General features: G+C 39.9%; 1 protein-coding gene across 1 annotated transcript in view; it reads left to right on the plus strand.

Annotated features, from left to right (window-relative positions):
- Ptprr (protein tyrosine phosphatase, receptor type, R) overlaps positions 1-23,528 on the plus strand; it is a 267,001-nt gene that overhangs the window by 24,069 nt on the left and 219,404 nt on the right. The window contains exon 2 of the mRNA NM_053594.2: positions 3,486-3,781. Within this exon, the coding sequence (NP_446046.2) occupies positions 3,486-3,781 (296 nt within the window). The remainder of the gene's footprint in view (positions 1-3,485; positions 3,782-23,528) is intronic.

A 23,528-nucleotide genomic window follows, 5' to 3' on the forward strand; every position in this document is an offset into this window, starting at 1 on the left:
GTGCCCGATGAGGGTTTCATCTTGTGGCACAAGACTTATGTCCAGTTAGAAAGTGGTTGGCTACTCCAGTGGTGTTTGTGCCACTGTTACACGGTGAGCTGTCTTCCTAAGATAGGCATTCACATGGGTAATGGGTAGGGTTCACATGTGGGTAAGACTGATGACTGCTTCTCTCCTCCAGTAGTACATATAGCACCTTCTAACACCCTGAAAGCTATCTCTAGGGATGACGCTTCCAGATTGGAACTAGCTTATTATTCCATGTTCTGTGACTCAAATACAGGATTTATTTTCTTGTTGGATATATTTTATTTATATTTCAAATGTTATCCCCTTTCCTCCATGCAACCACCTACCCCTTCCCACCTCCCCATCCTGGCAGTCCCCTACACTAGAGCATCAAACCTTGGCAGGACCAAGGCCTTCTCGTCCCATTGGTGCCCAACAAGGCCATCCTCTGCTACATATGCAGTTGGAGCCATGGTCTGTCCATGTGTGCTCTTTGGAGCTCTGGCGGGGTCTGTCAGGTTGGCATCGTTGTTCTTATGGAGTTGCAAACGCCTTCAGCTCCTTCCATTCTTTCTCTAACTCCTCCAATGGGGACCCCATTCTCAGTTCAATGGTTGTCTGTGAGCATTCGCCTCTGTATTTGTCATGCTCTAGCACAGCCTCTCAGGAGACAACCATATCAGGCTCCTGTCAGCATGCACTTCTTGGCATTGCAATATTGTCTGGGTTTGGTGGCTATATGTATGTGGGCTGGATCCCCAGTTGGGGCAGGCTCTGAATGGCCATTCCTTCAGTCTCTATTCCAAACTTTGTCTCCGTATCTCCTCCTATGAATATTTTTATTCCCAAATACAGGATTTCTTCAGAAATTCAGTTCTACTTGGAGAATAACCAATAGCATCAGCAATAGTTTATAATGTATACCAGTCTATGACTCCTCACTGCTGACAATACCAAGAGAGGTGGCCAATTCCTGGCAGTGGGATTTTGATTTGTTTGCCTATGACATTTACTACGTGTGCTTGTGCTGTCAATCCATCATCAGGTAGCTACACTTTAATTCTCTCTCTCTCTCTCTCTCTCTCTCTCTCTCTCTCTCTCTCTCTCTCTCTCTCTGTGTGTGTGTGTGTGTGTGTGTGTGTGTGTGTGTGTGTGTACACACGCATTAAGAAGCTTGTGCGGTAAGTAGTATGTTCCCGAATTATTTTTAAAGGCCCTTAGTGTCATTTATCTCTTCTCACATCCCTTTCTCTAACTTGCCATCTAACTCCCCACAGCTATTTAACCCTTGCTGTTCCACTAATTCCTTTAAGTCTTGATCCCATTGCTTTTATTTTCTCCTCCTAAATCTCACCTGCCATACTCTTACTAGTTTCCTCACCTCTGTGGATGTTGCAAATAAAACCTAAATATTTAAAAATTCAAAGCTAGCACCCACATTTGATCACATAACTTATCTATAATATTTACCATTCTAGGTCTGGATTACCTCCCTCAAAAATTTATTGTTTTCAGCTCTATTCATTTAGCGTACATTTCATAATTTAGTATTTTTAAGATATCATAGTTTGGTAAAGATGATGGTTAAATAGTGATGACCTTTGAAAGAGCTATACCTTGCTTTTCTGGATGAAATAAGAATTCTTCACATTTGGAAGTTAAATAATCCTTAAGAACATATTACTATCATGAGATTTAAAACAGGGTTTCAGTGTTATTGTTCTTGCCATTTTATTAACAGAGACCAGTACTGAAGCATACTGGATGTAGATCAACTTTCTAGCTACAAAGTAGTCATTTGGATGGTATTGAGTGTCCAAGACGGGTTTCTACAACTTTTCATCTCCTCTCTGAGAAATGGAGTCTGGTATTATGAAAAATTGTGATGAAATGGTTACCTTGGCGTTGAAAAATAGAATTGAAAATATTTGTCTTGGTTGAGGGTTTCTAAGACTGCCCATTTAAAGATTGTTGTTGTGATGAAGACATATTCTGTATTTAAATCATCCTGGGACTCTAACTTCAGATATAGACTGTCCTACCAAGGAGTACACCTTACAATTTGGGGACACAAAGACTATATTGAACATGGTGATGGTGTTGAATTGGGTTTGTTAATATTTGAGATTTATAAAACAAGACATAACGGATTAAAGATAAAAGAAAACTGGTCTGCAAAAAGACATGCTAAATGCAGAAATAATTGCTCATGTTACTTGGCCACAAGCAAATCTGGGGTACCTATATTGGTAGCATTACTGTGTTTTAACCTGTTCCTCTCTTTTTCTATCAAAAAGTAGATTGCATTTTTGCCTTTGTAATGTATTGATTAGCCAGGCAATAATTTTTAAATTAAATATAATATCTACTTCCCTCTATGGTTATTGATTAATCAGAGCAATGGTTATTAAATTCAAAGAATATTTGTCTCACAGGAGAAATAATAAATGTACTTGTTAGTGTTTAGGTTCAATTGCTAAAACCAAACCATTTTTAATAGCAACAACTATAATAAGGTTGAAAATTGTTTCTCTACTACACAGAAGTTCAGAGATGACCATAGTGTTCTCCTTTTATAAGAGAGCAAAAATTCTTTTATGATGTTGCTCTTTAACACATGGTTTCTATATCATACTCCTACTACATCAACCCTATCTAAGTCATTACCAATGGTGAACGCAAGGTTATATACGTGAGTCACCGACCAGTGGAGCTATAGTTTCACATAGCACTATTTAGTCAAGAGAAAGGCTGAGAAACATATATAATTTTATGGTACGATGAGTAAGGCTGCTATCAGACAATCCGAAAGTGTTGTCATGAGCACACTCCGACCTCTGCTTTTGGTGACCTAAACTAATCTGCTAAAATAGCTATAAGCATGAGGTAAAAATTTTATATTAATAGTTTCTATAAGAATTCTTATAATTGTGTATATGGTCATCAACAAAAACAAAGAAAGCTTAAAATCAATACATTTAGCATTTGAGAAGCAAACAGGTCACCCAGACAGGACACCAAACGAGGCCAACCCCGGTGCTGTAGGTTTAGATAAAAGAAGGAAGGGACACCATGGAGATGAAGGAAGGGACACCGTGGAGACACCTTTGTCAGTAAAATGCCTGCTGCCCAAGAATGGGAAGCTGAATTTAGGTCCCCAATGCACCCCCAAAAAAGTCAGGAGTGGAAAGTATGGCTATGAGCTCAGCTCTGGGGAGACAGAGGACCCCTGCCAGTCTCACTGAACTCGTGAATCCAGGTTTAGTCTGAGGTTCTGGCGCAAAAGACAAGATAGGGAACTATTGAGGATAATACCCAGTGTTAACTCTGTAATCCACAGGCACATGCACCCACATGCACACATACAGACACAAACACACACACATACACACACACATATATATACATATATATTATATATTCTCATGTTTTTCTGGACAGTATCTTTTATTTCTTTTTGGTTCTTTGTCTTGTAGGGTGTTTTTCCAGGAACAATGACCACTTTTTGGCTATTCGTCAAAAGAAGAGTTGGAAACCCATGTTCATTTATGACCATTCCCAAGACATTAAGAAGAGCCTGGATATCGCTCAAGAGGCATATAAACACAACTACCCCGCCCCCTCAGAAGTTCAAATAAGCAAACGTCACCAGATCGTTGATTCAGCATTTCCTAGACCTGCATATGACCCATCTCTTAATCTGTTGGCTGCATCTGGTCAAGACCTCGAAATAGAAAATCTCCCAATTCCAGCAGCAAATGTGATTGTGGTGGTAAGTACCAAGTTACCCGGCACTGATGCTGGTCCTGATGTTGATGATGATACTGAGGCTGCTGTTAGCGCTAGTGCTGATGTTCCTCCCTGTGATTGATACTAGAAAATGAAAAGAGGCTAATTGTGAACACTTAGTATTAGCTCTCAATGATGACTTACCAGAGAATTTCTCATTCTCTGATATAGTTTCTTTGCTACTCATTATGTCCCTTCCCCATGAAGTAAGATTTTTGTATGTCATCTTCTCATAGTCTAAGGCATGGTCTAAAACATGCATATGCAGAGAAATAAAGATCATATTAGGAAGGCTTTACTATTGAATCAGACCATATCATATACAGAGCCTCCTGTCCTCTGTGTAATACATTCTTAAAGGCAAGGCCTATTATCAGCGTGTGTAAATAAGTAGCAATTGCCAAAGATCTTTACTCGGGTTGTAACAAAAGAGGAGAAAATTGAAACAGAGAGTTCTTATGGGGGAGATTAATGAGTAGTGTTCAGTCACTGGAGTAAATAAAATTGGTTGGAAGAAAGTTATGTATAATAATATTCCTGATATCACTGGGCAGGCATTAACATTTGTATGATACCATAATCCCAGAAGAGATAACCCAACTAGGATTTCTCAAGCAGTGGAAGTGTTATATGAAAATCCATTCTGTGGTTAAATCTCTTTTTATACTGTGCTCTCTCATACTGGTTTGAGGAGGATTGTCATCAGTTCAAAGTCAGCCGGAGCCACATAGCCAAATAAACCCTTCAAAATAGTATATGCATGGATTGAAATACCAAAATAATTGAACTAATTTAAATACTCATTTTAAAATTATAACAAAAGCAAAACTCATACAAATCTGTAACTAAATGTTTTTCGATTTCTGTTAAAATTTAAATAATTTGACTTTGGGTAATTCACTTAATTGACTTAATGTAATTCAGTGAAACTATGTTTATTTTGTGATAACTCCTATTCATAACATGACTAAATTGAACTGCACTTGTCATATCTATCTATCTATCTATCTATCTATCTATCTACATATATATGTATATGTATGTATAATCTTTTTCAATGATAATAAACAGGCATCTATTCATTGACATTTAATATGTATTGAGTATCTACGTAACACAGTTGTCATTTAGGGTATCTAGAAAAACAGATAAATGAGACAGTGTTTGTTCATGCTTGAGAAATGGCAGGGGAGAAAAATGCCAGGAATTAAAATAAGGGAATAATAGAAATCACAAAGTGGCAGCGTAAGAACTCTTCCTGTAGGTTGTTTGATCTCCCATAAGGCTGAGAATTTTTCCTTTAAGACAAACAGAAGTTATAAGGGTGAGAGTCAGTACCCAGTCTATGTGCCGAGGATGGGTGATGCCAACCGTGTCTCTGTATCTGGAAATGCCTGTCTTATGCACTGGTTATTGTTGTCCTATAGCCATCAAAGCCTACGTTACTGTGATTTACAGTTCAAGAAGTCTGGTCTACTTTTTTAATGCTACATACTATCTAGTTAATTTACTATTACAGACAAGAAGAGTCATACATTAGAAATTCTGGAAGGTCAGTTTACTTTTAGGCTATGCATAGTTTAGGGATGTATGAAGAAGCATTGCTTTGTCCTTTGAGGGATGATGATACAAAGGCAAAAGGTGCTTTTGCTGCATGAATTCTGTCTAGCCTGCAGCAAAAATAATTTTCAAAGTGAAATCCACCCAGGGGTGGGTTTGGGGATATTGTTTTGGGTTACTTATACTCTTCCTTAACCATCGAACAAGCAAAATAAACACAGCGCGATTCCTAAGCATCCCTTATAACATTTGCTCCTCAGCGGGTACTTAACCAACTTTGCAATGCACCCGTTGTTCATATTACCTCTCACAGTGAATCACAACTGAAATTGCCAAAACGGTTTGTACAAAACCACTTACATTAGTTATGCAACGGTGATTTCCTAGGAAAACTGGGGAGGTGGAGTTATTTTTCATATAAATCAATAATGCTCGGATGCTTCTAAAACAGTGTGACGTATACCTAAGCATAAGTATGATTGTGGGGCACTCTTTCCTGAAAAGCAATTTAAGAATAGATCATACACAATGCAAAACATAATTCATCAACAGTTTAACAGTTCTGGTGGGATAGCTGGTGTGTTGTGTGTACAAGATTTACGTATGTGTTTCTGTGTTCAAAACAAACCTAGCTTGACACAAATACACTGTACACAAACACTTATCTGGCCTTTTTTCTTTAGGGAATATTTCGGTGATATTGATGAATTATTGTTTAGTCTTACAAATACAAAATGAGCAGTATTAATAAGTATCAGTCCCATTAACAGAGTAAATGCCTGAAATGTCTTCTACTGAAATGGTTAAAAGCTATACTAAACCTCTGAAATGTATATGTAGCTTCTAAGAGCTCCCAGTCAGATGGGAACAACTCTCATTTTGTCTTCCAATGTTTAGTCCGTGCTCCTCTTTCTGATATTATTGGCAATGAGGTTTAGACTGAGAAATTTAAGAAGGATGGGCACTTCCTCACCTTCCTGATTCCTAATTAGGGCCACAATAAAGAAATTCCTTAAGAGATTTGTCCACAAATGTTTTTTTCTTTTATTTCCTTTTCTTCTCTAATTGAGAAAATTTATAGTTTATTTGTTCTATGGAAGAACAACACAATGAATACGTTTATCCCAAGGAACAATAATTACATTCTAGAAACTCTGTGAAGACGCTATTGTCTGTGCAAATACAATATAGATGGGGAAATCAAAGGGTTCCAAGTCCGACCTGAGGTAAGACATAGATAGGCATTAGCCAAATGTGCACTAGAAATTCTGTGGCACCCAACACTGGATTCCCAGGATGCTTGTCAGGCCGCCGGGCTGTTTATCGGGAAGAAGAGACTGCAGGAGCATGCGCACTGCAGGAGCATGCGCACAAGTGGTGGGATTGAGTTGGGTCCAGGCTCTTCCAGGTCTGCATATGTTATTGAGTCAACAGCAGTATAACCTGGCCAAAAACCTGGGAAACTCTGGAGCAGGTAAATCTGTGGAATACATGACGGCGGGCTATTATAGGTAAGTGAGAAGAGCTGTGGGTAGAGTGATGACATCTTGCTTCATAGAGTGTGCTTAATGTATAGAAGGGGGAAGAAGTTGGAGAAGCTAAAAAAGGGAGACAGAAAAAGAAAGGTACATTGGGAGTTTTTCTTGAATACATTAAGACAGTGGTAAAATGTTCTTCTGTATGAGGTCCCCATGAGATACCTAGAATGCTGTGGCTTGTTTCTTGGTCATTCTTACCCAGACCAGCACTCAGGGGGAATATCTACTGTTTCTTTGAAAAAGTACATTTTAATTAGTCTTTGGAAATGTAATATATATGTATACATATATATATATGTATATGTGTGTGTGCATGTATGGATATATACACTCAAACATACATACATACATACACACTAACACACATACTGTTTCTTAATTGTGTCCACTCTGTACTCTCCCTCCAATTCTACTCTGAATACCCACCCCCAAATATCATGATGACAACTTCTTGTCTTCTTTCCCACTTTCATTTTCAATTTTTAGCCCACTGAGTCCAATCAGTAATACCCATAGGCATATGGCTCCAAGGGCATTCATGAAGGCATGGGCAATTTACCAGTGGCTACTCACCAAACAAAAGTGGCTTTCCCTCCTCCAGAAGCCACCACCTACCAATAGTTCTAAAACTGCCACACGCCATCACTATGTTTGCACTTTAACCGGCCTAATGTAGTGTAGGTCCTGTGCGAGCAACTTCAGTTGCTGTGGGTTCATGTGTACAACAGGCTGGTCAAATCCAGAAGACAAAGTTTCTCGATACTTCTCTCCATGTTCCCTGAGCCCAGAAGGAGGGTGACAGGTTGATATCTATAACTAAGCGCTATCAGCCACTTAGTCTCTGCACTTTGAAGACTTAAGAGTTTCATTGACTCCCGAGGTGATTTCCCCCATTTAAAATAATGTCTGCTATAGGCATGTGTTTGAAGCTTGGTATACTGGAATATGTTCCTTCTATTCCAAGTTTCTGTAGGTCTTTTAACATGAAAGGATGTTGTATTCTCTAAAAGCCTTCTGTTTCCACTGAGATCATAAAGTGGTTTTTGTCCTTTAGTCCACTTACATAATTTGTAACAATCACTGATCAACATGTATTGAATCGTGCCCACATCTCAGCTGTGATCATGGTGAATGGCCTTTTTTGATGTGTTCCTGAATTGGGTTTGCAAGTATTTCATTGAAATCTTTTGCATTTAAATTCATCAAGGAAATTGTCTGTGATTTTCTTTTTTTTTTTTTCCCTGTCTTTATGTGCTCTATGGCCATTCTTGCAAATACTCTTTTAAGAAATTTAACTTGCCAAGACTATCAGGGATAACAGGCTTCCAGTGATATCTGAAGCCTATGGTTTGAGCCACACTTCAGCTTGTTCTTCTGACCAGCTGTTGAGACTCTCTTTGTAAATAAATAACTAATCCTTAGGTGTTATTTATAGACTTTGAGAACTCTATCATCTTGGCTTTACTAAGGAAAGAAATGTATAACATTTACAATGTTGTATGATGTCTTAGTCAGGGTTTCTATTCCTGCACAAAACATCATGACCAAGAAGCAAATTGGGGAGGAAAGGGTTTATTCAGCTTACACTTCCACATTTCTGATCATCACCACAGGAAGTCAGGACAGGAACTCACACAGGGCAGGAACTTGAAGGCAGGAGCTTATGCAGATGCCATGAAGGGGTGCTGCTTACTGGCTTGCTTCCTCTAGCTTGCTCAGCCTGCTTTCTTACAGAACCCAGGACCACTAGCCCAGGGTTGGCACCACCCACAATGGGCTGGGCCCTCCCTCACTGATCACTAATTGAGAAAATGCCTTACAGCTGGATCTCATGAGGCATTTCCTCAAGGGAGGCTCCTTTCTCCGTGATAACTCCAGCTTGAGTCAAGTTTACACATAAAACCAGCCAGTATGTATGATGTAGAAAACAATTAGATTCTTTTCTATAGAAAGATTAACTTAATCACAATTTTATACTTGTGCAATGAATGTTTCACAAGATAGAATTGAACAATATGTATAGTGCTGAAATTCCACCATGTCAAGGAAGATGTATTAGTTATAAATATTTTGTTTCAACTGACCAAAACTTCAACACAAACTAACAGAGTGTGTTGGCTGAAGTATGAGTACTTCTGTAGGACATGACACCTTAGGTATGCTTGGCTACGGGCCTGAACTGTGAGAGTGACCTCCCGGTTCTACTTTCCAAGGTGGCACACTCTCAGAATGGTTATCTTCTTTCTGTTAAACAGCATAGGCTCTGTTCTTGCAGGATCATACTTAGGCAGAAGGGATGTTTCACAACGTTCAGTAACTCCATGGGCTTCTGTCCTTGAAGACTTTGACACCAAACAATGAGCCTGGACTCATCACATGAACTTAAACCTCAGGTGTTCCTCCCAGGGCTTTCCCTAAACGCCTATAAGCTACACATGGGAGAGGATGCTACCTGTGATCAAATTTGAACACTATTAAACCAGAAAAGGTGGAACACACACCACAAATAGTTCACTGTGTGATAACGCAGATAATATGGGTTTTCATTTTTTATTATTTCTTTTTATTCCTGATGTTATAATGTAGTTACATCACCCTCCCTTCCCTTTTTCCTTCTTAAATTCTTCCATAAATGCCTCCTTGCCCTCTTTCAGATTCATGATCTCATATTTTATCAATCAAATTGTTATGTGTGTGGTATATATTCCTCAGTACATAAATACAACCTACTCAGCCTGTATAATGGCACTTGTGTGTATATGTTTTTAGCAATGACTCTTGCAGTATGCTTTTCCTGGGAAGGCTGTTCCTACCCATCTCATTTCTTTATTTCTCGTAGTTCTTTGCATAGGGTTGATGCCCCATGGACTTTCCTCCATCCACATTAGCATGCTAGCATGTCAATTGTTGTCCATGTTCAGCTCATGTTTAGGCTGTCAGGCTGGTGAGGTTTTGGGGTGTAGTCTCTGACATGTTTAGAAGATACAATCTCACAGCAGCAAATCTGCTGATCCCCTGGCTCTTATAGTCTTTCTGCCCCTTCTTCCTCAATGTTCCCTGAGTCTTAGTGTAGGCTGTTTCTGAAAACATGGTATGCCCATCAAGAAACATTGAAAACAGAGAGACGGAACTTAAAAGCATTTCTACACAGAATGAATGACAAAGGCCACTCTGAAACTCCCCCAGAAACCCTTCAGAAAGAGAATAAATTCGCTCTGATAGGAATAAGGTGCTGAGAATATGTCCTAAAGCTGCATGTCAAGGTAAAGGGCTATGCTTCAGTGAAATCTATCGGGACTATTGCGTTATATCCCACCAAAGCTTCAAATCTGTGAAACTTCCCGCAGCCCATATACTTCTTGATGCTACATGAATTTAGGGTTGGAAGCAGCGGGGCTTGGGTAGGGTGGAGCAACAATCTGAGCTCGTTCCTGAGCGAATGGTAGGCAAAATGCAGGCCTTTGAAAGCCTTTCAATTACCGTGACTCCAAGGAGATAGTGTTTTTCTAAATGCAACAGGGTGGTTATACAAATGAGCTCACTGAAGGGGTGGTCGTACATACAAGGCCTGCACAAACTCAGACCAGATCAAAATCCCAGAATGGAAGGCCAAGCTTGGCAAGAAGTTTCACCCATAGCTGAGAAGTTATTGATATTTGATAGTTGGCGGAAAAGGAAGGAGCAGTGGTTAGCTTTCTTAAAGGGTGTGTGGCCTAAGAGCAAAAACTGGTCTCGGTGTATCTGACGGGGGCAGGCATAAAGTTGGGTGGATAGGGACATAGGGGTAGATCTGGCAAGAGTTGGGAAGAAGGAAAATACGATCAAAACAAATCCCATAACTCATGTTTTTAAAGTCGCCAGACGTCAAAAGCGTGAGTACAAAGTCTACAGTGCTATGATGATAAGGAGACAAGACTACAATATAATAGAAAAAAATTTAGTCTTAAAAATTATGCAAGGAGGCTAGATAAAGAACAACTTGAAATACATAGACTCAAGTACATGAATGGAAAAGGAGACATCATAAAGATAGCCGAGCTTATATAAGAAATGAAAATATGACAAGAAACAAGTCACAGGGTGAAAATGTCTCTCCATTAAAAAAAAATGTCTAAAGATGCCAGTGTCCACCCTCCTGCAAACAGTGTTTATTTACAGTGTTTCTGGTCATCTGGTTACCATTTTCCATGTATTCCTTTATTTATCCCGTGACTAAAATGTATGCTCTAAATCATTGTGATTTTTCTGTCTCCTCCCTCCTGTATCTCTGGCATCTATTAAAATACCCAGCCCATTGGCTTCCGGGTGGGAAAAAAAAAGAATGGATAAGGAAAGGCAGGGATTCCAAAGCTTGTAAATAGTTTCTATCAAGAGAACGAGGTCACTTTAGAACTTATTCACAGCACATCATTTATCTTTCTTCCTTACTCTTATTGCATGAGTCAGGGGCAAGCACGGCACAGCCGGACGCTGGGAGCCAGAGACGATTCTGTGGTGTGGCTCTCTCCTTCCACCTTTCTACAGGTCCCAGGGACCGAGCCCAGGTGACGAGGGCTTTCTGCTCTGAGATATCTCACTGGCTCCCTCGACATGCGCTCTCATTTTGTATTTTTTTTCTGTTCACATTGAATAAAAGCTAAGTCTGTCAAAAATAACAAGAACCTTTTCTTTTGTATCTGTAACCTCTGGTGAGATGAATGCAAAAATTCAGTGTTTTGGTGACTGCTTAGTTCAATCCCAGAATTCACAGCTGCCGGACTTGATCCACAAATAACGAAAGATAGAACAGTGTTAGATTTTAAGTTGTGGAATGGTTTAGAAACAAAAACTCTGCAGTCTCCTCCCGAAATTCCGTTGAACACCTGCTCTTAACCTAACATGAATACTTTCTATTAAATCTTAAGATCTTACGTAATTACCCCCATTTTGATCCCAAATCTTTGTGATTTTGAGAAGCTGTGTGCTTGCTCATACGGCCACAGATATTACTATAACCTTACAGAATAATCTCCGAATAGAAGTTGCACTCTTGAGCGTGGCCTCCTGACTGTTACATTGTCACCATCTGTTGCTTTTCTCCATTTCTAACTATGAGAGCAGCAAGGCCGATCTGGAACAAACTCTGAAAATGCTAAATGCTAAGCTTCAGTGGTGTCGAAGCGATGTTGCCACAGTGGACCACTGAGTGCATCTGCCTATTTTAGATCAGGCACACTCAGTGTTACCATGACTGAAATCTTAGGAGAGCTAGTGTAATAGTTTATCGTACTAAAAAGAAACTTGGCTGCCTAATTATACTGAGTTCCCTTGTGGACAGAGAATAAATTAACATTATGTTGCTCCAGTTACAAAAGGCGTGTCTGTTTGTCATCTGTCTGTCTGTGTCTGTATCTCTGTGTGTCTCTATGTGTGTGTGCATCTATGTGTGTATGTGTATGTGTGCATATGTCTGTGTGGTGTGTCCATAGACTATTTGGAAAACATAAAGAAGGAAAGGAATGAAAACAATTTCTAAGGAGGTAACTATTAGTGTCACACAGATAAAGATGGATACATGTATTTCTTATATATGCACAAATATACAAATTATTTTAACACATTTCTAGCAACTGATGGCAATTCCTTATTGTATCACTTGCCTCATTCCTGTGACAAAACACATGACCAATACAGCTTAAGTAGAGAAAGAGTTCCTTCAACTCATTTGGGCTGGATAGTTGATGATGGCAGGGGAGTCATGGGGACAAGAGCCTATGGCCACTGGTCACCCTGTGCTCATAGGAAGGAAGCAGAGACTGATGGATGCTGGTACTCAGCTCTCTGTCTCCTCCTGAGTCAGTCCAGAGCCCCAGCCCATGGGATGATGTCACCCACATTCAGGGAGGGTCTTCCATCTTCACTTACAGCTTTAAGGAAGTATCGTGGTAGCCAAGAGCATGTTTCCATGGTGCACTGGCTGGGTCTGTGTGTCGACCTGACACACGCTGGAGTTATCGCAGAGAGAGGAGCCTCCCTGGAGGAAATGCCTCCATGAGACCCAGCTGTAAGGCATTTTCTCAACGAGTGATCAAGGGGGAGGGCCCAGCCCATTGTGGGTGGTGCCATCCCTGGCCTGGTAGTCCTGGGTTTTATAAGAGAGCAAGCTGAGCAAGCCAGGGGAAGCAAGCCAGTAAGCAACATCCCTCCATGGCCTCTGCATCAGCTCCTGCTTCCTGACCTGCTTGAGTTCCAGTCCTGACTTCCTTTGGTGATGAACAGCAATGGGGAGTGTAAGCTGAGTAAACCCTTTCCTCCCCAGCTTGCTTCTGGGTCATGATGTTTGTGCAGGAATAGAAACCCTGACTGAGACACATTCTAAATCCAGTCAAGCTGACAGTGAAGATGGACGACGAGAGCTTTAGAGTGAAGTTGAATGTGTTGACATACTCATGGCACATTCTTTCCCTTAAGGCAGGTAACTCCCAAACGGAGAATTAGAAATAAAGCATCTGATTAATAAGGTATTCTTCCCACAGCAACTGCTCAGATCTTATCATTAATATTTGATGAGCTTATCTCAGGGAAGGATATTTTCTCCATGAAGGTTTTGCTCTCTACATATTGAAACTGCACGTTATATAGATTTTTGATTAATTTGTAGTTGGTATATAAAATAACGGTTTTAGCTGTGGCATTTTCATGCGTGCATATCACTGTATTTGGCCCCTATTTGTGTCTTCCACTATTCACCAGCCCACTGGTCTCAAATCTTCAATGAAGGAAGTGTATACGGCTACCAAAGTAGTAAGCAGGGCAAAAATGTCGACATTCTGTCCAGAAAGTATGACACACACTGTGTTGACACTGGGTCTAACTATACTTTCCTGTACTTTCTCTGTGATGTATTGTTTTGTTGGCTTTAAAATGGGGGAGGGGGGAGTACGCACTTCCTAGAGGTCCAGAGCATCTGTGAGGGAACACATCCAAACACTTATCCCGCATGCAGTGTGTTGAAGGTGGTAACTGCACAATAAGCAATAACAACATAGTGATGTGTCTACACTCCCACATGCTAGTCATCAAGATACTAGATAACACAACAGACACTCAGACTAGCAGCAAACTAACCTAAGATCTGGAGTGTTTTGGTAAAAATAAAAAAGTGGCAGAACCGGTTCCCACGAGTTCTCATTCCTCTTCGAGGATCTGCAGATCTGAGGAAGTCCAGTGCACTGAGTGCTCTGGCTGTTTCTCCCCCAGCCAAGCGCTTTCACACACTGTCCCCTTGGCTGGTTGTTACCATGCCTGACACACACATAGCATTCCACGGGTTGTTCTAGCATGGCACCACACCATGCTAGCACCAGGCATTCTATAGCCTAGCACAGCTTCCAGAACTGAGAGAGGCTGTCTCTCTGCCCACTGGGAACTTTGCTCACATCCCTTGTAGCCCAGTAAAATCAAAGCTCTAGAAATTTGTAGTTTAACAATTAGATTTATATGTTAAATTCTCAATCTACAATACATCTATGCAATAAATTCATTGCCAATTAATAAAGATATAAACTGCCCACCAGGACAAGATAAAGTTGACCTAGTCCACCTGGATCTGGGTCATCCTGCTCCGTCGTCTCCATCTTTATTCTCCCACTTCTCCTCCTCTCTCCTTCCTAGACTTTTCCCCCCACCTACCCTTCCTACTCATCCAATGATAGGCTTCACTTTATCCTGGACCTGCCTTGCTGCATAATGACATCATCCTATGCTAGAGCTGGTAGACACTGGGAGGTTAGAAAGCCTCCTTGAGCCAGGGATTCAGGAGACGATTTTAGAAACGTCAGATGGTAGAAACATTTTTCTACCATCTTCTTAGTCACTATGGACGAGTAGGTGTGTTGTCAAGAGGAAAGTTTTCTTATATCAGCAAGCTTGGCTTCTTGACCTTATATGTATCTCTTCCCTCTAAAGTACTTAATATAATCAGGGAAGATCGTCTGTGGCGTCTTGACTCAGTGTTATTGGCACTCTGAGGACTCGGAGGCAGTGAATCATGGGAAATCGGCAGTCACAGCAGGGGTTTAAGATGTGAGTGCTAATCATTGCCTTGTGTATTTATCCTATTTTTATTATTAAAAGCGATGTAGTCCCTGGAGTCTGAGGACCAGCATTGATAGATGAAGGCGCTGATCCTAAGGAAACAGCTGTCAGGGCCAATGTGGAAATCGAATGAGAACGCTTCTAGTCAGGTTCTCTCCACTTTCTCCCAGGAACAAAGAGCTCGAAACATTTAGCTCTTAGAGCTCGAAAAGAAAGATATTGGTATCAGAGATATGTAACAAAGCAGAAGCCACAGAGACAAGTTAAGGAAGATTGGAGGTAGAATTATCTGTATAAACCAAACACCAAACCAAACAACCTCATTCAAAGCTGTCACAATATCACAGCAATGGCCCAGTGTCCCAAAGAGAGCCAGCAGGGCACACACTTTGTTATCCCAGCACTAGGAAGACAGAGTCAAGGAAAGAAAAGGGAAGGAGAAAGAAGAGAGAGAGAAGAAAGAAAACTAATAGAAAGAAATAAATTTAGAAAACATTCTATTTAACCATTTTCTTTGGAGTAAGAAGAAAAACCCTTTTCTTAGGTTTTTTTTTTTATTAGTCACTTTCAAATACTTTTGATTATTTTCACTGCTGAATATACCCACTGGGTCAGAATAACATTAAAATATGTCTTACTTTTGTCATTTATGACCGTATTTTCATACAGAAGGGATTGGTAGGAACCTTAAATTTTAGATGTTTTCCACGTTTTGTGATTTTCGGAAGAAGAAAGTCCAATTCGCTCTATGTTTATATCCCTGTGACTTCTTTCCAGTTCACTCCATGTTTACATCCGTGTTGCTTCTTTCCTTATGCAGCTTCCATAGTTGGATCTTTTAAAATCAGAAAAGGAAGAAGGCAAGCTGACCCCATACCTTTCCACCTAGCCTACATCTCACCAGTTAGTCTTTGAACTGCTACAATGAGACACAAAGAATAACTTCAAAGACAGAAAGAGGGAACAAAGACTCCTCTCTGAGGGAAAGGTCAAATGTTCACGGGGAAAATTCCATGATTATAAAAATCCACTCTGGAAAAATTCCAGAGCCAGTTGATGAGAGCCAAAGCTCTAGTCTTACACATCAGCATAGTAAGAGTGGAGGTTCCTGGACGGTATTATTAGAGATAAACAACTGTCCAGAATAGATTAGGGTTCTGGGTATGTTTGGGTGTGTCTAGTTCAAGAAATCCTCAAAGGAGAATAAGTTCAGAGGGTTACTCTCTCTCTCTCTCTCTCTCTCTCTCTCTCTCTCTCTCTCTGTGTGTGTGTGTGTGTGTGTGTGTGTGTGTGTGTGTGTGTGTGTGCGTGTGCGTGCTTTAAACCATTTTTTTGAAACCATTTATTTGAACTCTTTCTTTTTTTAACATGCTCTCTTTTTAGAAACTGAGTCGTTGAAAGTGATTAGCACAATCTAAACTGAATGAATGAACTGCTAGGCAAAGTTCTGGATTTAAGTTTAAAAAAAAAGCAACATTATTTACAGGCAAATGCATAAAAAATTTTGTTATGTGCAACAAGGGATATTACCATCTATGACTTAAGTTTAACTTTTATAAAACCAAACCAAAATAAAATCTGAAGCTATCTAAATGATGACGAGGCAAGTAAAAGGAGACAATAGATTTCCAGTGATTAGTGTATCAGGTAAATCATGGGGACTGAAGAAGAATTGGTTCTCTCTACAACAGGATTGCAAAGGTTTGAATGGAGACCCAAAGCGTCCTCCTCAAGAGACTCATTCATTCAGAGTAATACTGAATGCCTTGTGCATAGTAGTTTAATCTACTTTAGAGAAACAATAGCAAACACGATAAGATCATTAGATCTGTGTTCCCTAAAGGGTAACAGGAAACAGACAAACAATATAATGCAAATGATTGATTATGAAAATTCTCACCTAGAGCTAAGAAGAAAACAAGACACAGGTATGATGGGAGGGAGCAGTGGGGATTGTATTATGTTGGGTAAAGAGAGTTCTTGTTGAATGGTCAAGAATGTTCAGTGATTGAGTCCATGTGCAACTACTCAGAGGAGGCCATGCTTAGAAGGCTAGCTTTGAAGTCAGCACAACTCTTAGAATCCCAAATCTGCCCTCACTAATTAAATTTACTTCAGTGACCTACTTACTTAACATCTCTTAGTTCCTCTATTTGTAAAAGAGAAAATGTGGGGGAGGGGTTACTAACAATAGTCATCTTGCTGAATCGTTCATCACGGTTCCTAACATTTAGTAAGATCTTTATGAAAATTGGCTGCTCTCATTAATATTTTAGGCCTCTGGAAAATAGATCTTCTGATCTCAATACCAAGAATAGTTGTATCTGTCCTGAGCCACTGGTTGCCTTAAAATTATGTCTTCTAAATGCCGAGAATCACATTTTGTTCATTCTTTGACTGTTGGGAAGCTGAGAGCCAAATCTGTGGTCAAAGTAACAAACATGGAGTGCCTGATTTACTCTGTGAACTAACCTCATTCCTGGCTGCTTATTTTCTTTTCTCCAATCGTTTTACTTCTAATTCAATTTCCTCATTTCCTGACATTCTATTCGATTTCATTTTGTATTACATGTGCCTTCATAAACCGCTATGAATCATCTGTAACATGCTCTGTCTAAACGAAGGTCACTGCAACAAAATAGCCATCAGCGTGAGCAAATAGAATGAGACTGTTACACTGCAGAGAGCTTTCACAAGGAGAACTGGTTTACTCACTGGGGACCTGAGAGAGAGGGAGAGAGGGAGAGAGGGAGAGAGGGAGAGAGGGAGAGAGGGAGAGAGGGAGAGAGGGAGAGAGGGAGAGGAAGAGGGAGAGGGAGAGGGAGAGGGAGAGGGAGTAATAGTTGATCAGAGAAAAATTACATAAATGATGATTTATTCAATTTGTGGCTCAGCAGGTTACAACTTCAACCCAGCTCTTAAGCCAGGATGGACCTTCATGGCCAACGTAAGCTACTCGAGACACTGGAAGCAAACTAAATTTAAAACAGATGCTGAGCTCATATGCATATTTTGTCACAGATTATCTTTGGGAGGGGGGAAACAATCAACGTACCTTCCTGAATCTCTTTCTTCCTTTTTAATGGGAATTACAGATTCTAGCCTGGGTTCCTAATTTGGGTCTTTCTGGGATCAGTGTATCATATAATGCATTACGCACTGTGATGATGTCAGCTGTTACAGTTGTGATGGTGATGGTGGTGCAGGTGGTGATGGTGATGGTGGCGGTGATAAACCAGTGGTCCGAACGCTGTGGCCCTTTAACACAGTTCCTCATGTTACAGCAACCCCCAACAATAAAATGTGTTTCATTTCTGCTTTGTAACTGTAATTTTGCTACTGCTATGAATTGTTTGCCTTGACAAATGAATCTTTGTTGTTCAGATCTGTAAGGTACCCTTTACACTATAGTTTATGTAAACCACATCCTAAGACTTGTGGAGCACAGAGCTCCTAACCAAACTCCAACCCATCTTCGTTTCTGATCGCCTCATCTCCCCTGCTTCCGTACTGGATTTGTTGATCAGATTGGCATTCCATTTTCTCCATGGCTGGACACCTCTACACTAGTTTTGTCCTTGACCTCAGATCTCACAACTCGCTACTGCTGGTGGCTTTCCATGTGGCCACGAGCTATCTTCTCCTGAAATATCTACATTCTACTCTTAGCTCCTGAAAAACCTAAACATCCTTCTCATCAGCCAGGATGTGCTAATACTTGCCACATGTGTACTTTCTGTTACCTGCTTCCTGCCCCAGTCTCTCTCTTCACTGAAAATCCCATGAAGTAGACTAGCACAGTGGCTGCAGTTATAACAGTGAAGATAGCAGTTGATTAAAAGGAAGACACAGGAAGAAGGGTGTTAGTTATCCAAGTCACAGTAGCTCCCCAACTTCTTAGGGAAGATAAGATTTGACACAGGACCTAGGGAACTGCTGCTTAACTTTGTAACTGAGTAGGGATGGAAAGCTTCCACATTTCCACTAAATGTCTCCTAATGATTATGTAGTTTGGGGGTTGTTGTTTTAAACATTGAGCCATGCTCAGTAACTCCCTTTCTTTAATAGTACAGCGCGCGCGCACGAGAGAGAGAGAGAGAGAGAGAGAGAGAGAGAGAGAGAGAGAGAGAGAGAGAGAGAGAGAGAGACTGAGACTATAGCTTACTTCTGGATAACTTTGTCATTTCTAGTCTGTAGATACTGGGTTTCCTATCTCTGTGCTTTGTCACATGATGGCTTCCACGTAATTGGAAGTGTACTTCTGTATGCACTTGGTGTAGTGTCAGAAAGCTGCTGAGATACTCAACTTTTTATATATTGCTGAGGAAAGAGAAAAATGCATGCTTATATATATACACATTTGGTATATATATACATATATCTTACACATAAATATATACTTGTATATTTATGTGCATGATGTAGTATATTTTTAAAAGACAGATTATGTAACCCAAGAATATTTCCTTAATACATTACCAAGTTCCTCTTCCTGAAAAGTTCGAGTAATTCTCTCTTCTACCAAAGTATAAAAAGATGCTGGAATTACGGTTTCATATCTCAGTGTCATTGCTTATGCCTGACTCCAATTACCCGTTCCTTTACGCCTATATGCTGCCTAATTAATTACTCAAGATATGTGTTTGAAGTTGGAACTTAAAACCCAATGGACAATATTTGTTCAAAATATTTAAACATTAGTCAAGTTGACTTTTAATGAGAAGCCTAAAGAGTATCATTTATTATGTTAGCTTGATGTTTTATCAGTCATTCAGTTCTCAAGGAAATTTTGCTTTCCAGGGGTATCCCTAACTAATAAGGATCAATTAATAAACTTGGCTTCTAAATACTTTTGCCAAACTACCTAGAACATTAATAGTCTTAGAACTCATGTGTTACATAGAAGGGAAACCTATTAACCTAATTAGGAAAAGGTAGTGATCTCCATTTTAACATACTGTGATCCATGTTGACATTCATTCTCCCTACAGCTTGCTGCCATATCTTGACAATTTATGAACTAGTCTTACTAGTCAAATACTGGTATCTGGGAACATCGACTGTCTGTCCTTCTTCCTTTTACCCACACCACCGGATGTTCACATGATAAAATCTGTAGACTAGACAAATGGTCCCAGAAGATCATAGTGGAAATGGCCCACAGAAAGATAGGCAACACTGTGCCCATGATCCTAAACCCACTCCTTCTAGATCTATGAAACTAGTCCTATCTAAAAATGTAGACTTAGCCATGTTGAGAAAGTCCCTTGGATCCTTAGAAACTTTTTTTCATTGTTGATTTCAATTACTTTTATTTTTCCGTTCAATTCAAAGAAGATGGTTTCTGGCCAGTTCTTGGTCTTGTTGTCAGCTATGCCAAAGATGAAAATACTCCAAAGAAAATGGCTTTAAGAACCCTGATCCATGTTTATGTATCTCTCATTCCAATGACACCACTGGTACATCAATTTCCTAGGTATTTTGACTGGCATAAATTAGTTTCTAATGAGTTTAATGACACATGATATCGGGTTTCAATGTGAAAGGTTGCCCACAGTTTCATGCATTTGAAGAGATGATCCCTAGCTGGTAATGTTGTTTTGGAAGGCTATGGAACCTTTAGGATATATAGGCCCTCGTTGACAAAAGTGGGTCACTTAAGAGAAGATCTTCAGCACTTCCAATTCTGACAAGAGCTCTCTGCATCCCGTCTGCCACTAAGCTATGTGAAGCCCCAACAACACGCTCCTGTCTGCCATGAACCTCTCCATGCCTTCTCTGCTCTGGTGGACCGAAACATCAGAAACCATGAACTAAGATAAACCTCTCCCCTGTTTAGTTTTTCCCTCGAGTATCTTGTCATAATGACAGTTCAAAGTCACCAGCACAGTGCAGAAGGGCAAGGAGAAATGAATCTCAAAGTTCTATTCTAAACCATAGAAATTTGGCAGCTCGGTATTTTCATCTCAGTAAAATCTTCTCACATACTAGATATCCAAACTGGGAACAAATACACAGCACCTATCAATCTCCCTCATTGTGTGCATAGAGGTCAGTACATGTGACACGGCTTGCTTGACTATGTCATGAAGGACAAAAAAAAAAAATCTGGATTGGATATTCTGCGTCTATTTTCCCATGAAAACTACTTCATTAAATCATCCTACTTGCCCACAAAAGGATTTTAGTGAGGATCAAGTGAAATAATGTATTTGAAAATGTTTTAATGCATAAATATAAAATATCATTACATTGTTTTAAATTTCCTAAAACAGTGTTCTTACCCTTTGAATTTTTTAGACATTTATGCCATATATTTTGATTATAGCCGTCCACCATTACCTTTCTCCAAACACCCCCACTCCTCTCACGTCTTTTTGCTCCCAATGTCCCAATTCTTCTTTTATTTTTGTGAATAACCCACTGAATACAATTAGTGTGGCTCACACGACCATGGTTGGGTGCCATCCACTGCGGCACGAGCAACCTAGCCATAGCCGCAAGCTCAAGAGAATAACATTCCCTCCCTCGGCATTTGTCAGTTGCCAGTACCCCTCTGTGAAAGGAGAAGGTTCCTCCAGCCCCGTCGTCCATGCTGGAATTTTGAGTGCCTGCGTCTTTTGCAGACTGTGCACATGTAACCACAGCAGTTGTAGATTGATGTGTGCACCGGCCAGGCCACATCCACAAGTCAGTGTTTGACAGCTCTCTTTCTCATCCGTCAGCCCTTACATTCTTTAAAACCTCTCTTCCCAGAAGTGGCTGTATTAAGGGAGGTTGATACAGATGACCCAACCACAACTGAGCACTCAAAGTTATTTATCCTCAGCACTTTGACTGGTTACGAGTCTCTGCATTAACCGTTTCCTGTTTTATATATATATATATATATATATATATATATATATATATATATATATATATATACACAGTTGCAGGCAGCAAAACTCCATGGGTGTGTTTTATTTCTTTAGATAGGAAAACTAGACAGTTCTGGGTGGGTTTTAATGGCCATTATTGAGTAACTATATCCTCTACCAAACCTATCTCATTTAAGGAGTGTCATTGTCATACCTTTGTACTTTTCCTAAAAGTAATGGGGTAGTTGTATGGGGAGGAATTGGGGGGTGGGGGGTATAGCTCAGTAGTAGAGCATTTGCTGACCGTGTGTATGGCCCTGGGTTCGATTCCTAGTTCAATTCCTAGTTCAATTCCTATTCAATCACAATAAGTCATGTAGTTGTATGAACAAATGTAAGGGGATTCCTGCTATCCTTTCTTTGGAAGACATTTAGGATGGCCATACTCATGAGTTTGAACTCAGACAAACACGTCCGCTGTCCATGTGCTGAACCTCCTCATATTTATGAAGAATGTTTCATAGGCCGGTACATGATCCTTTATTAAATAAGAACAATTTTATGTATGTGAAATAAAATGCTATATCTGGACAGAATTCACACTTACATCCATATGACTGGTGACCTCAAAAACATAAATGACCTTTAAAATCTCTCACTCTAATTGACATGATTTTATGGAGCATCTGTATGTCTGTTTTACATAAAAAATAATCAGTGCAGACTTAAAGTTACTGAATTTAGTTTCATTATTATATTGTCTAGAAAAATGAGGTCTATCTTTCCAAAATTAGGTTCAAAAACTACTCTGGAGGCCAGTATTGCTACCTCTCCAATCTCTACAAATTTTCCTACAGATCATGAGGTCCTTTATGAAGATGAATATAAGAGGAATATATATATATATATGAGAGAGAGAGAGAGAGAGAGCGCTTGTTTAGCCTGCATGTGTCTCTCTCTATATTTTCCCTAACAGCTTGTCCAGAACAAAATTCCACCATTAGTACATGATTTGTTCTAACAGTGCCACTAAAATATTTCCAAAATATGGATAGTATTAGCCTTTATTTTAACTGTCTAATAATAATTACATGTATATGTGGAGTACATTATGATTTTCTGTATCATTTGCTTTTGTGGCATGCTGTGCTGATACTGGTTTATGGTGTACATTTCTACACTGGAAAAGCCAAAGATTCTGAACCTTGTCCTAAGAGGACAAATTTGACTTCAGGTACTTTTTCCTACAAAACAGAAGAGAACGAGGCCTGAAGAATTATATAAACATCCCAAGTTAGGTCAAGGGTCAGGAAGACTCTAGTACCTGTAATATAAGGAAGAAAAAAGGATAACACGAAAGGACATGAAAAAGTAGACAGGGAAAAGCCCACGAGGTCTCAGCCCTACATGAAGGACTATTGGCAACTGAGGAAAGCTGGGAGCTAGAGAGATGGCCATGGCCAAGAATGAGCCCATCAACTTATTGTCTCTTGTCCAATGGTCATCCCTGACAACATGGGCACAACTAGCACAATATAGCATGAACTAGTTATGCATAGCAATGTATATACTCATAATCATGCAATAACAATGACAAAAGCAGCCATGAATTTGAAGGGCAATGAGCATGTGTATACGGAAGGGTTTTGAGGGAGCAAATTCTTCTGACATTCAGGCCACAGAGGGCTGCATTGTA

Source organism: Rattus norvegicus, chromosome 7 (genome assembly GCF_021556685.1).
Source record: "Rattus norvegicus strain SHRSP/BbbUtx chromosome 7, alternate assembly SHRSP_T2T, whole genome shotgun sequence".
In the NCBI taxonomy this organism is placed as follows: domain Eukaryota; kingdom Metazoa; phylum Chordata; class Mammalia; order Rodentia; family Muridae; genus Rattus; species Rattus norvegicus.